General features: G+C 52.6%; 5 protein-coding genes across 5 annotated transcripts; 3 read left to right on the top strand and 2 right to left on the bottom strand.

Moving 5' to 3' along the window:
• The first annotated feature begins 2,963 nt into the window (after positions 1–2,963).
• Positions 2,964–7,598, top strand: SMAC4_12712 (uncharacterized protein). Its single transcript, XM_024655466.2, has 5 exons — positions 2,964–5,442; positions 5,503–6,180; positions 6,237–6,563; positions 6,616–6,917; positions 6,969–7,598. The coding sequence occupies exons 1-5, from the start codon at positions 5,249–5,251 to the stop codon at positions 7,028–7,030; spliced, it is 1,563 nt and encodes a 520-aa protein (XP_024511013.1). The 5' UTR covers positions 2,964–5,248; the 3' UTR covers positions 7,031–7,598.
• Positions 7,599–8,819: 1,221 nt separating this feature from the next.
• On the bottom strand, positions 8,820–9,566 carry SMAC4_00413 (uncharacterized protein; the record flags this gene model as incomplete). The annotated part of the gene is made up of 3 exons (XM_066089427.1): positions 8,820–9,194; positions 9,291–9,337; positions 9,437–9,566. 3 exons carry the CDS (start codon positions 9,564–9,566, stop codon positions 8,820–8,822), a joined length of 552 nt encoding a protein of 183 aa, XP_065945868.1.
• A 987-nt stretch (positions 9,567–10,553) lies between these two features.
• On the top strand, positions 10,554–12,810 carry SMAC4_00412 (uncharacterized protein; the record flags this gene model as incomplete). Its single annotated transcript, XM_003351817.2, has 2 exons — positions 10,554–10,798; positions 10,862–12,810. 2 exons carry the CDS (start codon positions 10,554–10,556, stop codon positions 12,693–12,695), a joined length of 2,079 nt encoding a protein of 692 aa, XP_003351865.1. The 3' UTR covers positions 12,696–12,810.
• Positions 12,811–13,186: 376 nt separating this feature from the next.
• SMAC4_00411 (uncharacterized protein) lies at positions 13,187–15,494 on the top strand (the record flags this gene model as incomplete). The annotated part of the gene is made up of 3 exons (XM_066089426.1): positions 13,187–13,414; positions 13,537–14,073; positions 14,128–15,494. The coding sequence occupies exons 1-3, from the start codon at positions 13,369–13,371 to the stop codon at positions 15,492–15,494; spliced, it is 1,950 nt and encodes a 649-aa protein (XP_065945867.1). The 5' UTR covers positions 13,187–13,368.
• Positions 15,495–15,651: 157 nt separating this feature from the next.
• SMAC4_00410 (uncharacterized protein) lies at positions 15,652–17,658 on the bottom strand. Its single transcript, XM_003351815.2, has 2 exons — positions 16,945–17,658; positions 15,652–16,872 (listed from the first exon to the last, which is right to left on the bottom strand). The coding sequence occupies exons 1-2, from the start codon at positions 17,377–17,379 to the stop codon at positions 15,994–15,996; spliced, it is 1,314 nt and encodes a 437-aa protein (XP_003351863.1). The 5' UTR covers positions 17,380–17,658; the 3' UTR covers positions 15,652–15,993.
• Positions 17,659–18,183: the final 525 nt, after the last annotated feature.

Raw genomic sequence — 18,183 nt, 5'->3', positions numbered from 1 at the left:
CTGTAGACACGAGTAAAGGCACCTACCTAGATGTATGTATGGCTTCGAAATTTACCAGCGCCAGTGCCAACGTTAGTGCCACAGCCAGGCTTAGAATGTACCTACTTAAGACTGAGGGCACAGTGGCAGGGCCGATACTTCATTGGCATGGTTATTTGGTTTTCTACGTGATTGAAAACATGACACTACACGACACGACATGAGATGGCAGGATATGACATGGCATGGCATGGCAGTTAGAAATACTGAGCTAGGCTGGACTGAATTGGGCTAAATGAGCTATCTTTTTCTTTTTCTTCTTCTTCCCAAAGGACAGAATTTCGGGGTGCGGACCATCTTTTCGGTAACCTCCCGTCGGCCGTCGGCACGTCTTGTTGTTGTCGTTGGCCCGTCGGCCTTACCAATTCCGCCATTTATGCTCCTTGGACACACGCAGCAAGATGCAAGACGCAAGACGCAGGAAGCAAGCCACCACGATGCAGGGCCACGTACACGTAGGGCTGTAGGGCTACGCCTATCCAAATTTCCCTCACTCTACCTACCTATCCCAATGAGTGCAGTGTATATATGTAGGTAGGGGGCGTTGTGTACGGTAGAGGCGGGGAGGGGGCCAAAAAAAAGGGGGAGCAAGGGCCAAAGAAGGTGATTGGATGGGGAAGGAAGGCATACAGTAGGTAGGGATGACATGAAATGAAATGATTCAGAATGGTTCAGAATGGCTCAGATTGAGTGGTGTGTGCTAGGCGCGTACGTAGCTCGTAGGTACCTATATAGGTAGAGATAGCATTTCATTCCGTTTTACGGAAATGTGCTACATGCCTTACCTTACTTGACTTTACTCCGGAGCGGATGTGAGCGGGTGGCGCAGTCGTAGACGACATGACTCCCGTCTTTTTAAAATTCTGAGAGACCCTCAAAACGGGTTTGGGGGACTTGCCTCACCCATAACACGATAGAGGAGAGGAGGAGATCAACATCTTGGCTACCGAGGTCGACACCTACCAGCAGAGGACGTCAATTCCAAATACTTCAGTGACTCTTCATCATTTGTCCGTCGTCAGGATCTCTCTTGAGGATTATGAGCTGTCAAGCGTCCTGTTGACTCTCCTGCTTCTGTTACACTCCTAACTGTTAAAGCCTTTGAAGAGGAGAGGAGTGAGGGTGTGGCTTCGCGACTCTGGATATCTCTTGAATATTATGAGCTATCAAGTATCCCTTAATCGCATAATTATTTCTATTGGTATTATTACATGACCAACAGTTGAGGGTTAAATTCGGTAATGAAGGGATGTGAGTAAACTAGAGGCCTAGACTCTATAGCTAAAGGTTGTGAGATAGATGTGAAGTGTCTTTGAGAGGTTGGGAGGCAGCACTCTGGGCTTAGAGTGTGTGAGGAATATCCCATATCTTTTTGTCCTGAAACATATGCCTAATTGGCGACTGACCTATCATATAAGTCGGGCAAAACTCCATGATGGCCATATCATCGGTATATCACCAATGTTTACTTACGCTAACTATTCTCAACCCACATCTGGGAGGTTACCATCCAAACTGCGGAGGTGAGAAATCAGACATCTAGTGTAATTAGGCAGTAGAATTTCTTAAAAACATATTGAGAAGCGGAGAAATATGGAAATGACGGTGAGGATGAAGAGGCCTCCTGCGGCGTGAGCGTAGTGTTCTTTGTGACTCCCGCCAATCACTCGGATATTGCTAGGAAAAGAAGACGACACTGGCCGGTGCCGAAAGATAGAGGAGACAACAGAAATTCACCTCGAACTCGTCGAACTCGTAGTGAGGAGGAAGGAAGCCCTCCTGGAACCTGCCAGGACGAAATCCCCTAGTTCAACACCGCTGACATATCTAAACTTCCGACAATGACGAGAATATGGCAGCTTGCACGCCGTCTTTAGCCCGCACGGTTACCCACAGTCCTCGGGCCTTAGCCCTCTGCGTCCTGTGCGGTCCTTGACTCCTGTAAGCAGCCACTTTTCCCATCATCTCATCGTCCCAGACCCGCTGAGTAAATAAGACACCTTCCCAGATTTTCAAATATCATTCTCGTCGCTTATCGCAACTTTGAATCCCGGCTTTCTCGGAATTAGCAGTCTTTATTTCCTTAAGGTGCTGACCTGCAGTAGTGTTTTAAAATCTGACCTCCATGGTTATTCTGATGAGCGGTCCTCAGTCCCGTTCCGTGTGGAGGGAGGCCACGGAGGAGGTTGGGAGGGAGGGAGGGTTTGGTCTCAAGCAGAGGAAACCCACTAGGATCTGCTTGGCTGATGATGGCAGGAAGTGAATGCAGCAGAAACACTCTCGGGAGCATTAATGGATGGTTAAGAAATGTGCTACTATTCCCGGGCCTCCGGAGTCCTCCAAGCCAATTTTATTCGGGGTCTATAGTAAATGGTCAGGGTACGAAGTCACTCCAAAACGGTCCACAGATGCCCTCCGAGTGAGATGCATGCGTCCGTATGTGCGGTTCGCCGTGACTTCCAGGAAAGGACTTCCGATCTTTGACGACAAAAGAGAATCGAGGTGCAGATGTGCTCCGTTTCGAACGTTATCGAGGGCTGTCATCATCTGCACACCACGGCGCTTAACCATGGTGGTTGAAGACAGACACTTGTTGTTGGCTCTCAAACACCCACCAGCTCTTGATTCGGCGCGCGGCCGCGGAGCACCGGAAAGTTCCATTCACCCCATATCCCGGCCTGATCATGACCACAACAACTGTGTGATCGGTGGATTGGTGTGCACCAAAATGACCAGATACTGTGCCGAGGTGAGTGTGGATTGTTAACGGTTGGCCAATCCGATGGTAGATTTAAAATGATGCTTAACTCAAGACATGCCGTGCCTCAATTATCTTGCTCTCAACCGGAGTATTGTCTGATGGTATCCCGCACACCAACGGTTCGTTCCTGCAGTCTTAACGTCTCAAGTCGCCAAGCCATGAGACATAATGGCGGGACCTGACATTCATGATATGTAACCTCCGAAGGTTTCGGGATGGGCAGCAATAGGCGAGAACAGCGAGTGACAGTCCCATACCAGGTGCCATGACATGAATATTGCATCCAGGCAGCTGAATAACATCAAGTGAGGTGGTGATGAGCAATGAAGTCGCAGATGGCTTGCATGGGATTCATGTATGACCCTTGCATAAGCCTTGGCGATGTAACGCTGTTAACTGGCAGTAAACGATAACAGCAACGACGATTCGCCGTCGTCCACTTCGGTAGGTACTTTGCGCCAGCTCGAGATCGAAAGGATGTCCAATAGGGTTGTAAAGCCGGTGATACCTCCCGGGACCATAAGACCGAAGGTTTTCGCATGGGACAATGGTGCATAAAGTGCTCAAGCCAAGCTCTTGCTGACGACATATGCAGTTTTCTTCGACACTTCCAACGACTTGGCGATGCCTGTCTAGACTCCAGCTTCGCTTAGCTGACTGAGGAGGTCGCGACATCTTTGATGTGGGGGATTCAAGCTTGTGGATATCGAATGAGGTGAGCACCGATTTCAAAGCAGACCCAGCCAAGACTTCTGGGGGCCAAACAAGGGTACAACGACGACTTAGAAGGTTATATGGTCGCAAGAAGAAGATGAGCCTCAATATGAGGAACTAATGAAGCGAAGCTGAGGTCCAAACGATGGGAGGAAAACTTGCCAATGCACACCTGTGGACTTGTTTCTGAAACGCTGGTCGTACCCACTGGATTGGGAGATGTTCAGAGACCTCAGCACCAACAACTATGTTGGGTGAGTGGCTTGGTAGCGACCAGAGATTTGAGTGGGGTCTTCCAAACATCGGCAGCATATAGCAAAAAAACGCTCCTGTCTAGGAGGCTTGCTCGGCTGCTCCCGCATCCCGGTAGCTGTGTTCCCCAGAGACTGGCTGCCACGGCATGTGTGGACATGAAGTTCTGCCACAAGTAACGCCTCATCCTTCGAGCAATCTTACTCCAGAGAGGCCCGATCGCAGCTCGTACCCAACCGGGTGGTTCAGAAAGCTTGGTGTCCCAACGGGACCCGTAGGGCTGAGGGGAAAGCGTCTGGAGTGTCTGTCCTCTTCACCAATGATGCTCCTTACATGCATCCCAAGCCATGAGTATCCCATATCATGCTTTGATGCAGTGTTGAGCTACGAGCTTTTAGCTTCGGTGATTTGAACGGTGTTGCCGGACACACATCCAGGTCGCACGAAAGTCAACTTGATGTCTGGCGGCGAAGATCAACGCTACGGAGGGCAATGACAGATCGCCCGCGTAAACGGAGAATGGTCAGATGCATACTCAGAAACATTTGTGCAGAATCTTGATTCACCAGCCTCCGGAAATGCTACCCACTGACCCGTTTCACGTACCTATGAGTGAACTAGTGATGACCAACGTTGCGAGGCCCTCACTAGACGTTTTCACACATTAAAAAGGAACCCTTGTTGCTGAGAAAAACGGTGGCCCCGAAATTCGGCCCCCAATGGTTGCGATAACTGATCCCACCCAGACGCGAGTGAGTGGCTTGGGGGAGTTGTACTTGTCCAGCGAAGAACGTCTGCCCAATGTAATGTCAGCATTGTAATCACTTGGGTGCGGACCACTTCATATCAGGGCTTGGCCGGAAAAGAAGCTGCTGCACGAAAGACAGGATTCTGGAATAAGACACCCGGGAGCCTCAGCCCTAAGATAATCACCAATCAGTTAGCACAGTTTAGCCGCTTCCTGTAGCATCCGCCAAACTGACAGCCAACAAAACTTACCATAGGAGCGGTAATTTTATAACGATATCCTTGGTTTTAGCCGTGGCCAAATCCGGTGCTGATCTGGCGACTGAGGACCCAAAGAGGGCGTACCAAGCCAGCTCAAGTAACTCCTAACGCCGACCGACCAACTAGCCCACAGATATGTGCCCTCAAACAAGGGGCTCCTCCGCATTCGAACTGGTCATTTATGCCTCGTTGAGTGCCCCTTCCACAGCCCACGGGCTGAGGGTGCACCGAGATAACCCTTCCCTTTGGTGACCCATGTAGGTTGCAGGGTTTAGGGAAACACCTTTGCCAATGCTGACATGCAATTCGCCCCTACTCCTCGCTGAATGCCTCACATGCATCGATAGTCGAGAAGTAACCTCTTGATGGAACGTGGTATAGTATAACAGCTTTCCCAACTCATCGCAAGTTCAGGTGCCCGACATTGATGCTGCTCTCAACCAACAACTTTGTCGTCTGCAAATACAGTTGTGCATGACTGTCCTCTTGAAAGCCTCAAATCTTCACTCCTTCGTGATAGGGTTCAACACAAAGATGTCGGTCGCTTCAACATCTCCGGCATCTTCGCCACCACAGGAAACCGCCAAGAACCCTCGAGTGTGTTTGAACTGCCGACGGAAGAAAAAGCGATGCGACAAAGCTCTGCCCTCGTGCAGTCGATGTGTTGAGTTAGTGCCCCCTTGATTGATGTGGTGACGCCTCTGTTTCTGACAGATTCCTGTTGGTAGTTCTCTCCAGGTTTGTCAATATGACGAAGAAGGCGGACTTCCAGGAGGGCTTTGCTCTCCAGGGCCCTCGTTTCATCTTCCGCAATCCATGATCATCTCCGAGCAGCGCTGGGGGACCGTATCACCTGGACTGTTCATGGCCTTGGACACTGTCGAAGATATACATTCGTTCACGTCTCGCTGTTTGTCCGAGGTTCTTGGGAGTCGAGACAACATCGAGCATGTCGTCGCCCGCTATTTCGCCACCACCAACACATGGTTCACAATTGTCGATAGAGTCGAGTTCGAGGCCTTGTTAAAAAACATCTGGATCGCTCCCTCGGCAGAGACGAGCGTCCTGCTCCTCGGTATGAGTCTTATCATCAGACTCCCACACAACAACAATCTGAACGGAATGGCGGACAGCGTATATCTTTCTGTGAAAACAATGCTTAGTGTCGTTAAGACAAAAGTCTGCCTGTCGATACCGTTGATGCAAACGGAGCTGTTGATTGCGATGTATGAGACATCGCATGGGATGCACCAACAAGCGTACATGTCGGTCGGAAGCTGCTGCCAGATGAGTAGGGCACTTGGCTGGTGGGATAAGAATTTCTGGAGGGGGCAGCGAAGAGCCGGGATACCAATAAATCTTCCACTTTGTTCAGCTCTGTGGTGGGCAACCGTTTATGTCGACTGGTGAGTGTATACCACGCTTGACGGTTGTAGTTTCGAGTTCACTGACGGCCGATCAGTCTGTTCCAAGCAGGATATCAAGACCACGCATATCCTTTGTACACCTCTGCGGTACCCCAAGATCTCACAGTACCCTTCCCTGAATCCTTTAGACACGCTGGCTCCAATGAGGCTCTCGGGTCCTGGGATGTGACGATGAGAGATGTTAGCGGTGCGATATGGCCCGAAACCCATTCGGCCTACTACCTCAGCAGTGTCTTGCAGCGATTGACCGACCCTGCTTCTCTTTCGAACGCCGACCGCGACAATTTGTCACACTTGATCATGAACCACACGATCAGTATGCTAGGTAGCGATCGTGCCGCAGTGGTGGGGACCAATTTCATGTATCTTTCTCCACCTCACCGGCTCCCGACAAAGCTAACTCTCTGTTGACAGTGCTTTGATGCAATTGAGCCAACGTGGCGTCCTCCTGAACACGGGCTTGGTCGATACCCGATCTGTTGAAACTATCCGATCGGTGATTGAGTCGATATACACCTCGGCCCTGAACATGGAGCAATGCGGGCCGAATTATTGCGCAAGTCATGTAGCACCGTGCGCACCCGTTGCAGCATACTATGCTGCCAATGTGTTGGTGTCTCACGGCGAGAATTGGCTGCAAGACAAAGATTGGTTGCCCAAGGTCGAGTGCCTAAAGAGATATATGATGTTTCTCGGTCAACGGTGGAAGATTGCCGGTAAGTGATTCCGGCATGCCCGCCGATAAATGATGCTGACGGTTATCATAGAGCTTCATGCCAGCTTGATCGACATCGCCCTCCGTAGTCGGTTGAGCGGGTACACCGGCTGAGGAGAACGTTTGGCTTTGTCCCGTTCCGCTGAGCAACTGTCCTGATGATGTATCTAGGCTGGCCGACGGAGAGCCATTGCTAGTCCAAGGGGAATGTGACCGAAAGCTGGTACCGTATAGAGCAGGTCGTCGCAGCAGTCTCGATCGCACACTCGGTAGGCGTCAAGCGAGGAGTCGGGCAAATGACATGTCTGTGTTTCTGCATCTTATCGCGCGCCATAGTGTCTGTTGATTTCGAAAACTCGGGTGGTTTAATTTCGGGTGGTTCTGCCCATAAAGGTGATTGTATTGAACGGTTCGATAAGGATTTGCAAAGAATTGCACAATCCGTTCAATACCTGGTTGAAGTGGTCGAAAGGAGCCGCTTTGATCACTAAGACGGAAGACGTCAGAACCCGCAGCAAAGCAACATCTGGAAAAGTGAGGATGAGGGAAGGCGGAACAGGACAAGTTCATGTTCATAGACATAGAGAATGGGAAAGCAGAATGCACATACCTGGCCGTTGGAAGTGAAAATAGGAGAAAACCAGGTATATAGCTCTCATATGAACGAAAAAGCTGTCTTGCACTCATAAAGGACGAGACTGTGATCCATTGGCCAGCACCGGCATGTGCTACGCAAGTCCGAGCAGCAGTTGTCGGACTCTTTCGTTTGGGACAAGGCCGTGTGAGGTAGGAGTGGTTAGGGAGAATGTCAACGCTTATGTGAGCTCAGTAATCAGTATTGATGAGGCAGGCGGCCAATCAACATGCTCCAAGGGACCGGATCCGTCGCCGTCAAGTGAGGCCGACCTGGGATTGGCGGGTTGGATGTTCGAAGAAAGATGCTTTTGCAGTCAAGCATAGTTGTGAGAAGGCGATATTGTACGGTGGGGGCCGAATTGTTCGAGGTTCGTCCCGTGTTGTGTGCCCGTTTGGGTGAAGCTGAAGTGGAAGTGGAAGTGAAGAGATGAGGACGAATGGGAAACTCGGGCAGCTGGATAACTACGAGAACATGTCTCCACAGTGCCCGGCAGGCAAATACCATGACGCATGTGCAAAGCCGCAGGTAGTCCATTCGCTCCTTCCTTCTATCAGTCAAACATTCTCACCATCATCGTTAACTGAGAAGGAACAAAAGAGATCGGTAATGTACCTTACTCGGCAGGCGTCACCCTGTGCCGGCTTTGGTTCCACATTAAGGAGGAGCGAACGATGTACTAGTAACTTGGTCAACCGTATGTCTCTTGACTCCTTTCGATTCGTTGTATGGCAACTACAACGGCCGTCCCTGAAACCAACTTGTCAGTGTTGGCTTCCTGCCAGCCCCCAAACCAATATCCAACTGATATGCACATTCGTCCAATCCACAGACTTCTCAAGGCTGAAACAAAGGGGAACCGCACTTGCGCATTCGAATTGCTGCCGTACTAGCAGTCCCCATTTCTGCTCCCTCATACCACTTTTCGGTGTCACATCCCCCGAGCGATCCGAATCCGCGAACTGAATCCAATCTAGACCATCTGCGCACCATGACCCCCCCAAACAGCGCGATAAAAGGATGCCGCATGGAGACAAAAGAGAAAGGTATATTCTTTTTACGCCGTCTGGTATGACAAAACAGAACATCTTCCGCTCCTTTCTGTTCCTTGTGAAAGGTGCCCTCCCTCACGTATTCCCGTCATTCCGGCCTTTGCTCCATCCAAAAAAAAGTAGGTGGCCTCAGGAGTTTCGGTAGTTCCCAATGCATATCAAACAACAACACTCATCTTTCCAACCGGTCCTCGCAGCGAAGTTGTCGCAAAGCCGCTTAAGCCTTCCAGACGCGCTTGATAGTCTCGGTAAGACCGACATCGGTGGTCTCGAACTCGTAAAGGGCAAGGCCAACGAGGACGGTAGCGGCGTTGAGACCCCAGGTGAAGAGCTTGCGGGCGGTGGGAACGCGCTTCTGGGGGACGTAGTCGACAATAATGTTGCCGAAGCCGGTGTGGGAGTGGATGAGGATGGTGGCGGCGAGGATGGCGTCCATGGTAGGGTTGAGAGAGCCGGCGGCAAAAGGAGCGACGGTCAGGGGAATAAGACCGGCGGCGACGACACGGTCGAAGGTCCAGTGGTAGGAGCCATGGGAAGGAGAGGTGGGGGGAACGTGGACGGGGTCGTTCACTAGATGTAATGTTAGGTTAGGCTACTGTAGGCATGTATGTCATATCGAGATGTTGTAGATGCGCTTCTCGCAAGCGGGCATGTAGTAGATTTGTTGGGTTCATGACAGGCAAGGAACAAGCGTGGCTGTTGGGTTGTTGTTCGTACCTGTACCCTCAATGCGCTCTATCCCCCATATACTGTTAGCATATATACTGATTCCAGCGGCAGGACATAAACCTGTATCTAGGACCAAATAGAAAGGGAGTGTATGCGATTACGTACGAGGAGGAGGGGGGAGCAAGCTCTTGCGGGAGGTGGTGTGGAAAGCGGCGACACGAAGGCCGGTGGCAGCAACGGACTGCTTGGCCGCAACCTGCTTGAGGAGGGCGGAGGAACGGGCGATGGAAGCCATTGTTTCTGGTGGTTGTGGTTGTGGTGGTGATGATAGGTGATGGGTGGTGATGTGGTGGTGATGGCGGACAACCAATTGGGCTTTCGAAGGACGGGAGGGCGGTCTTCGTAGGAGATATCGTCGCACGGGTCTCTCGGTTCAGGACAGGATCGTGGCCGTGGATCGCTAGAGGAGCCTCTGGGAGTGACGGGACGGACGGACTCCGGAGTGGAACGGACTGGTGCCGAACTGCGATTCCTGATGTAGCTTATCCCTCGGCAATACTTGACCAATCGCAGAGCACAAGATGTCAGCGGCAGCGTGTGCCGGCCATCGCTCGGCGTGGAAAATCCCATTGTTCCCGGCTTGGCTCTTGCTTGGAGGTCGGTACGTACCTTGAATCTCGCGGGATTCAGTGGATGCACATGCAATCCAAGGCCCTGTTCCCCGCCAAACCCGACGTGCGACGAACACTGACCTCACGACCGGCAGGAACAGGGGTGGCCCAAGCTCCCCTTCGTCTTTCCAGAAATTATTTCGCAGTTGGAGATGCTAGCGCGTAACGATACAGCAGCGCGTTACCCGACCTTACGCTCGGGCGATAAGATAGCGAGACTTTACTGCGTCCGGGTTGGAGGAGGGACCCATTATTTTTTTGATGGGCGCCGTAGTTCGCCGGTACCTCAATGACTGGCTGAAGCTATCATCACCACCTACCTATTTGTACCTCTCAACACCGGCCGTCTAACCCCCTCAAACACCACGACCCCGGATCTCCAGCCGGACAATCCTATCGCCTGGGCAACCTGATCAACCTATTATAATACCACGCCTTTTGGAATCATATCCAAAAACTCCGCCCTGCAATTGCCCAGCAAGGGACTCAATCCGGTCGATCGGGTCGTCAAGAGGAGGGCCGGAATCGGTGCTTCCGGTTGCGCTACGAATTGCGCCAAGTTCTCTCCGATACTTTACGCCAATTTCTTCTCCTTTCGAATATTACACAGAATGCTGCTCCAAGCAAAGGCCCTAATACGCTCCGGCGGGAGCGTCGCCAAGTATGCTGCTGCTAACCCGTCATGCTTCATTGTCCAACGAAGAGGACTTAGGCGCTCCTTTGGACCAAAGTACACGGCCAAGATCAATGAGGCCGATGAAAAGTGGCAAGCGAGGGCTGATGCGATCAAGAAGGGCGGGAAGCAAGGTACTTGGGATCTGTTTAAGGAGAGAGGTTATGTTAAGGATACGGCTGGGTAAGCTTTGACACTGTCCTTTCGATGCGCCCATGAACGGGACTAACACGATCCTCTTACCAGCAAAGATGAGCAAATCGCCGAACTTATGAGGACAAGACGGATCGGCGCATATGTCGGCATCGATCCCACCGCACCATCACTACACGTCGGCCATCTACTCCCCCTGATGCCGCTCTTCTGGATGTACCTGGAAGGATACAAGGCCTTTACCCTCATTGGTGGCTCGACGGCAAAGATTGGAGACCCGACAGGTAGGCTGACGAGCAGAGACAAGTTGAGCAGCAGTGATGCGACAATGAACATGACCAAGATTCACTATCAACTAAAGAAGCTGTGGGAGAACGTGGACATTCAGATGCGAGCGCGTGGCTATGAGGCCGATTGGGCGCGGATGCGAGGTATCGTCAACAACAACCACTGGTGGAACAAGCAGCCCATGCTCGAGGTTCTGAGGAGGGTAGGTCAGGCCTTGCGCGTCGGTCCCATGCTGTCGCGCGATACCGTCAAGAACAAGATGACCAAGGGAGATGGTGTGTCTTTTGCCGAGTTCAGCTACCCCATCATGCAGGGCTGGGATTGGTTCGAGTTGTTCTACCAACGGGGAGTTCAGATGCAGATTGGAGGCTCTGACCAGTACGGCAACATCATTTCTGGTCTCGAAGTCGTCAAGGCCGCCCGCGACTCCGAGCCCGACCCGCAGGAGCGCCAACATATCGTGCCCAAGACTGTCATGGACGAATGCGTCGGCTTCACCGTTCCTCTCTTGACAGACTCGTCCGGTGCCAAGTTCGGCAAGAGCGCCGGTAACGCCATTTGGCTTGACCCTTATCAGACCTCCGTCTTCGACTTTTACGGTTACTTTGTCCGCCGGACTGACGAAGAGGTTGAGAAGCTCCTTAAGCTCTTTACCTTTATGCCCACCAGCGAGATCACCAAGGTTATGGAGGAGCACGTCAAGGACCCTAGCAAGCGCGTTGCGCAACATGCGCTTGCCCGCGAGGTCGCGACGCTTGTGCACGGTCAACAGGAGGCCACTGCCGCCGAGAAGCAGCATCGTCTCATGTACAGCGGCCAAATGGCGAATCCCCAAGTTCCTCGCCTCAAGGACGCCATCACCGGTGGCGATCCATACAAGGTCATCCCAGGCCAGCAAGTTACTTGGAACAACGCGCCCCGTATCGACATGATCCTCCCCGAGTCGCTCATCATGGGCAAGTCCATCGGCCGCATTCTCTACGCCGCCGGTCTCGCCAGCAGTACCACCGAAGGCCACAAGCTCGCGGCTGCCCAGGGCTGCTACGTCGGTGGAGCATACACCGCCGGCAAAGACAATGTCACCATGAGCCCGGACCTCGTCTCCTTCATGCCAGTCAAGCTGTGGTTCCCTGGCGAGACCCAGCGCTACCTGATTGACGGCAACCTGCTGATTCTCCGCAAGGGCAAGCACAACGTGCGCGTGATCAAGATGGTTAGCGACGCCGAGTATGCTGCTTCGGGCCAGACGTACCCCGGTCAGAGCTTCACCGGCGCGGTCAGGAAGCTGAACGAGATCATGAAGAACCTCAAGGACAAAAAGTTGACCCCTGAAGAGGCTAAGAAGCAAGTGGCCAGGTTGCAGAGGAGCGAGAAGGAGAAGAAGGAGCACGCCCGGCAGATCGTCTTCCCCGAAGAGAAGAGCAGGCAGAAGAAGGACATGGAGATCAAGCTCAAGCAGGAGATGGACACGACAATGAAGACCATTGAAAAGATGACGGGCCAGTCTACGCGGAAAGAACCCTCCATGCAAAGAGACCCCTTTGCACGGACACAAGAACCCTTTGCGCGGAGAGAACCCTCTGGGCGGGGAGCTGCGGTGAAGGAGACCCAGAACAGCAGGGATCCATTCAAGTGGTAGATAGTGTATAAGAATTCAGTCGCGTAGTCGGGCGGAATAGAGAAAAAGGAGTCAAAGGTTGGATTGGCTTGTTGGGCAAAAGCGTTCTACTCCCTGTACATATCTTGTAAGATAAAAGCATGAGAATACCCCGTTTTGGACATTATATAAGACCATAGAGCTTCTCGCATCGACACTTCTTAAAGGAAAGTAAATATCATCAGGTTCAGCAACATTCGGGTGGGAAAAGTAACAAAAAGTACCGGTTTCATGTTGGGCCATCCAATGCTGTTGTCCAGTGGAAAAGGGGTCACATATGGTGTTCAGCGTCTACTGGTAGGGTTAGGGTTAAAGGCGGGTATGCACTAGCAGTCATTGAACCTCTCAAGCACCAAGGCGCCTTTCCTAAAACAATCACCAAACCAAGGTGACAACTTCACTCAAAACAACCACTGCGTCGATTACTGTGTTCCACTTCTCACTGCATTTAGAGGGGGTTTTTAACCTTCAATCACCAATGACTGTTTGATTTATTCTGGATTCGAGTGAGGTTCGTGTGCGATCTTGCAGAACCAATCCGATAGAAATGCGCGACGGCAACAGATGAGACACCTTCATCGTCGTCTCAGCGTCAAGTCCAAAACCGCTTCTCACTACACTAAGAAAACACAGGGTTTCGACAACATATCTTTACATGATGATTCAAGCAATCTTCTATGCTCGGTTCTTTCCAAAAGAAGGTTTGCATAACCTGCCTTTGCTACCACTTATCAACATCATCTGATCATTTGCTTGTTCATCAAGTCTGGCCATAACGGCCCGAAACGAAGTGTAGTGAATATCAAACTAACCATTATATCAGGAACCAAAATCGTCGCGCAAAGTCCGCCAGGCTCAATCGTGCCAGTTCCTCTTCCGGAAGGCACCAATGGTCCCCTCAACAGGAAGCCATGTCTTTTCGACTTCAGCGTGCTCCAGGAGTACATCATCCCGCGCAAGGCCTTCTGCAACCGCTTCATCACCGTCAACGACCCCGACGGCAAATACGTCATCCTGGGGTACCCCGTCTCCATTCCGGACCCGCGCTATGACCGGAACGAATTTATCTTCAACTTTGGGCTTGTCATCAGCTGCGACGTAGTGGACCAGATCCCCTATGAACGCGTCGTGAGGAGGCTGGCGGCCACCTTTGCCGAGATGGAGAAGCAGGACGGCTACCTGAGCCAGGACGCAGCTACAAGGGGTGGAGCTGTTGCGGTCCATGGGTATGGCAACGGTGGCGGCCGCTGGGTTGACGGGGACGGGAATGAGATGGTGAGCATGCGGAGGCCGATAGAATCGCTGCTGGAGATTGTGAAGGAGGATCTGAATAACTATGGAGAGTGCATGATTCCCATTGGTATGTTTCCCTCAACTCTCCCCTTTTCTTATCGATGCTGACTATTTCAAACAGATGACGCCAACACGATCAACATGAAACTCTTCCCTCACCACGTCAACCCCCCGGAAGTCAAAGGCTGGCATGTCCCCGTTGCCAAGATGAAGTTCGCCGACGTCGTCGATCCAACCTGGGACCTAACCCTGCAGCGCGTCGTCGCCCACATCGACGGCGTATCCGACGTGCGCCGCATCGCCCTCGCCTCCGGCGTCTCTTTGGAGCTAACCCAACTTGCCCTCCGCCACCTACTCTACTACGACACCATCCTGCTCCTGGACATGTTCTTCTTCGGAGCATGCTACGCTCCTCGCCCTGGCATCCATGATTTTATCGCCAACGTAGGTGGCATGGTCGACGAGTGTGCCAACTACGTCTGCGTCGGACCTATCGATCCGTCTCCCGGCAACAACAACAGCAACGGCAGCGGAACTGGCACCGGAACCGGACCTGGTTCTTCCGCCGATAACCACCACCACCACCGCCTCCGTTCCGTATCAGGGAGCACCACCTTCCACAACCACAACCCCTCCAATCTCTCCACCTCAGCAGCCAGCACCCGCCACAGCCACACCCACCACCTCTCCCCCTCCGGCCTCGGTCCCAACTCCGACCGTGATTGTGATCGTGATCGCGATCCAAGCCCTTACGCCCAACACCACCACCACCTCTCCCCCGTTCACGAACGAAAACCTTCCACCTCCCCCAACAACAGCCGCACCAACAACCTCAACCCCAACTTCAACTCCTCCTCCCCACCCACCAAAAACCCACTACCACCACCCAACGGCTACCGCATATCCAACTACATGCTCATAAAACTCATGACGACCTTTTGCGTCGGCAAGACTGTCGCCGAATGGCTCAAGGGCCACATGGATTCCGGGTTCGACGTCTTGCGGTACGTAGACGTGCGCCGCTTGGTCCAGTTCGGCGTCATCAAGGGGTGTCTGTACCGGGTGCACAAATACGTCATTTCCAAACAGTACCTGGCTGCGTTGGCTACGGGGTTGGCTAGGCCTGTTTCACCTTCTGTTTCTGGGTCTGCTGCTGCAGCCAACAACAACAACAACAATACCAAAGGAAAGGGGGCAGACAAAGAGGAAAAGCCAGCAGCGGTGCCGAGAGGCCATTACGATACTTACCGCGAACCCGTTGCTGGTGCTGCTGGAAGTCATGGGGGTGGGGGTGGTGGGGGAAAGGCAAATAGAAAACTGGCCATGATGATGATGAAAGCCAGCGGCGACCCTTTGCAGAGGTACATGGACGGACGGCACTGTTTTGACCAGATCATGACGGAGAAAAACATGACGGATGCGGAGATTATGGATAAGTTGAGGAATTTCCCCGTGCCGGCGGGGGATTTGACGGTACTTTATCGGTGATTGGATGGATGGCATGGAGATAGATATAAAAGAGTTGGCTAGTAAGTGGTGGTGTTGATACTTTATTTAGCTCAGTGAAGCGACTGTGTGCGCAAGTCTTTCATTATATGAAAGAACTACCTTGCCGATTCAAGCAAGAGGGGACATGTTTTTGATTAAGCACGCTAAATTTCAAGTATGTAACCTCCATTTGTGAGGATACCCGGCAAAATGGGTGTTCTTGTTGCGGGCCTCCTCTCTGCCCTGGACTGCCTATCTGCTTTTCTCAGCAACCATCATCGCTAGGTATTTACTTATAACAACATCACTGGCACGGCCGAATAAAGACCTCATCAACCAGCAGGTGACACTGCACTCCTCGAATATCCTCCAAGCTTCTGTCTCCTTGATTTGTCGTTCAATGTGAATATCGGCATCTTCTTCAGGAACAGCAGATTACTGCCTATATCCGTTCCGCATTTCCGTACGCATCTGTCCACCAGCTAATAGACCATTTCATCTAAGAACCGCCAAGCAGATGCTCGATAGCACCCTGTACGCTACCTCCGCTTCGGCGCAGAGCAGCAACGTTCTGATCAAAATCGAAGAAGCCCATGTCGTTGAGTTGGCGCAGCTGCTCAGCGTACCTCTCCTCGGGCGGCCTGTTGTCGGGAGGAGCGGCGGGACTTCCACCAAACCCACCCATACCACCCATACCACCCAAACCACCGCCACCAAAGGCCTGCATCATCTGTTGCAGGGCCTCAGGCGAGATAGGGGGCAAATCGAAAGGGTTCGCGGCACCACCCTGACCGGGTTGGCCGGCACCCCCGAGCGCTCCGAACAGAGCTGCCAACGGGTCTGCTTGCTGTCCAGATCCTCCAGTAGCGCCAGCACCCGGGGCAGATGTGGCATCCCCAGTCCGGGCACTATCGGTCGAAGCTCCTGTAGTCGCAGGCGAAGCCCCCGGAGGGTTTCCGAAGAGCGCCGCGAAGGGATTACCCGCTGGGGGAGCACCCGCTGGAGGAATACCGAAGGGAGTGAACATGGCGAATGGGTTCTGCGCATTGGCATTCGCGTTATTGTCACCAGCACCGGTCGCCGCGCTCGGAGTGTTGTCCGTTACCCCGGGCGCTGGGAAGGCATTGGCGCCTCCGCCCATCATCCTGCGCATGCGTGCCGCCATGCGAATCGCATCCGGGTTCGTCATCATGTGGCGCATCATGGGCGAGTTGAGCAGTTCGCGAGCGCGATCAGCGGGCATGTTGGCCAACATCGGGTTGGAGGCAATCATCTGGTCGATAACGGCGGGGTTGTTGAACGCCTCGGCCATGGCCTGGGCCATCATGGGGTTCGAAAGCATATCCGCCATTTCGTCCTCACTGGGGGGGGCGCCCATCTGTAGAGTATCATTAGTAAACAGATATGTTAAAAGGGTCAGGGGGGGGGGGGGGGGAAAGGGGCGGCTTACTCCTCCGTCCGGCCCAAACAGGTCTCGGCTTGGTAGCGGCACCTGGCCGGCGAAACGAGCACCCGTAAGGCCAGCCAAAAGGTTATTCGAGGGAGTACCGGCAGCCATGTTCTGAGGTATCGCGGGCTGAGCGGGTGTCGAGGCTGAGCCACTGCTAGCTGTCGCCGCGCTGGCTGGGCGCTTGACCATGTGCACTGTGTTCATGTGCTTAATCTTATAGGTACTAAGAAGCTCATCGTCCTTCATCACCTTTCCGGAGTAGATTAGGCGTTGTTGCTCGGGCGCGATGTTCTCGTATTCCTCCCCCGCCAACAGGGTCTTGAGCTGAAGGACGGTCGCGGATTCGGCGATGGTGACTGTGTGATTCTTATCGCCTGAGCATTTGACCTTGAAGGTAATCTGGCCATCGCCGCCAGCATTTGAACCTTCAGTCATGATTCTTGTGGACTTTGCGATTTGGGGATTAGACTCGGTTAACAGTAATGGCGGTCGTGGATGATGACGTTGGTCTCAGGGGAGCTCGGATTGCCCGTCGTTCTGGTTCGGCGCGTTGTGATTAGGGTATCTGATAAATAGCTGAGAATAAAGTTCCTATGTGGAGAAAATGCTTGCTAGCAGAAGACGAAAGATGGTGATGCAGAAAGGAAGTGTTGTTGGGAAAGTGGTTCACAGTTGTTGTAATGTTGGTTATTCACAGGAGGAGGCCGATAAGCGCTGCCGTCAACAGTGGCAGGTGGCATCATGAAGTGGCATGGAAGAGCCATTCACGGCAGGCAGCAGACCCCACTACAACAATCCTATATTTGATTGGTCAATTATGGTCTGGCCACCGAGGTTCGTGCCTTTTGGGCTTCACTTCTTTCGTCCAACACTATCACAACCCTAACCCCAAGAAACGCCCGTTATCTCAGCTTTCCACAGGACCGTGCAAGATTTCTTTTAAACTGCCATCTCCTCTAGCGCAGTTCGATCAGAAACATCCATCACGATGTTCCTCCCTGCTTAAAACGGCGCAATCCATAATATCTACGGTTGCGACCCTGCGTGTCTCAGTGGCGAACCATCTTGCCAATTCTGTCAGCTGTCACGCCCACTCTCCTATTCTCAACACTATCAGCTTCTTCGAGCTTCTACCGGGCTCTTGGCATCCACGAGGGTGACACGCATGTATGTGGTAACAGGGTACTCTCGAATAATCTCTCCTCCGAGTTAAAATGAGGTACCTTCTAAACTGACTGA

This window comes from Sordaria macrospora, chromosome 1, assembly GCF_033870435.1.
Source record: "Sordaria macrospora chromosome 1, complete sequence".
Lineage (NCBI taxonomy): Eukaryota > Fungi > Ascomycota > Sordariomycetes > Sordariales > Sordariaceae > Sordaria > Sordaria macrospora.
This window is presented reverse-complemented; position numbering and strand designations above follow the sequence as displayed.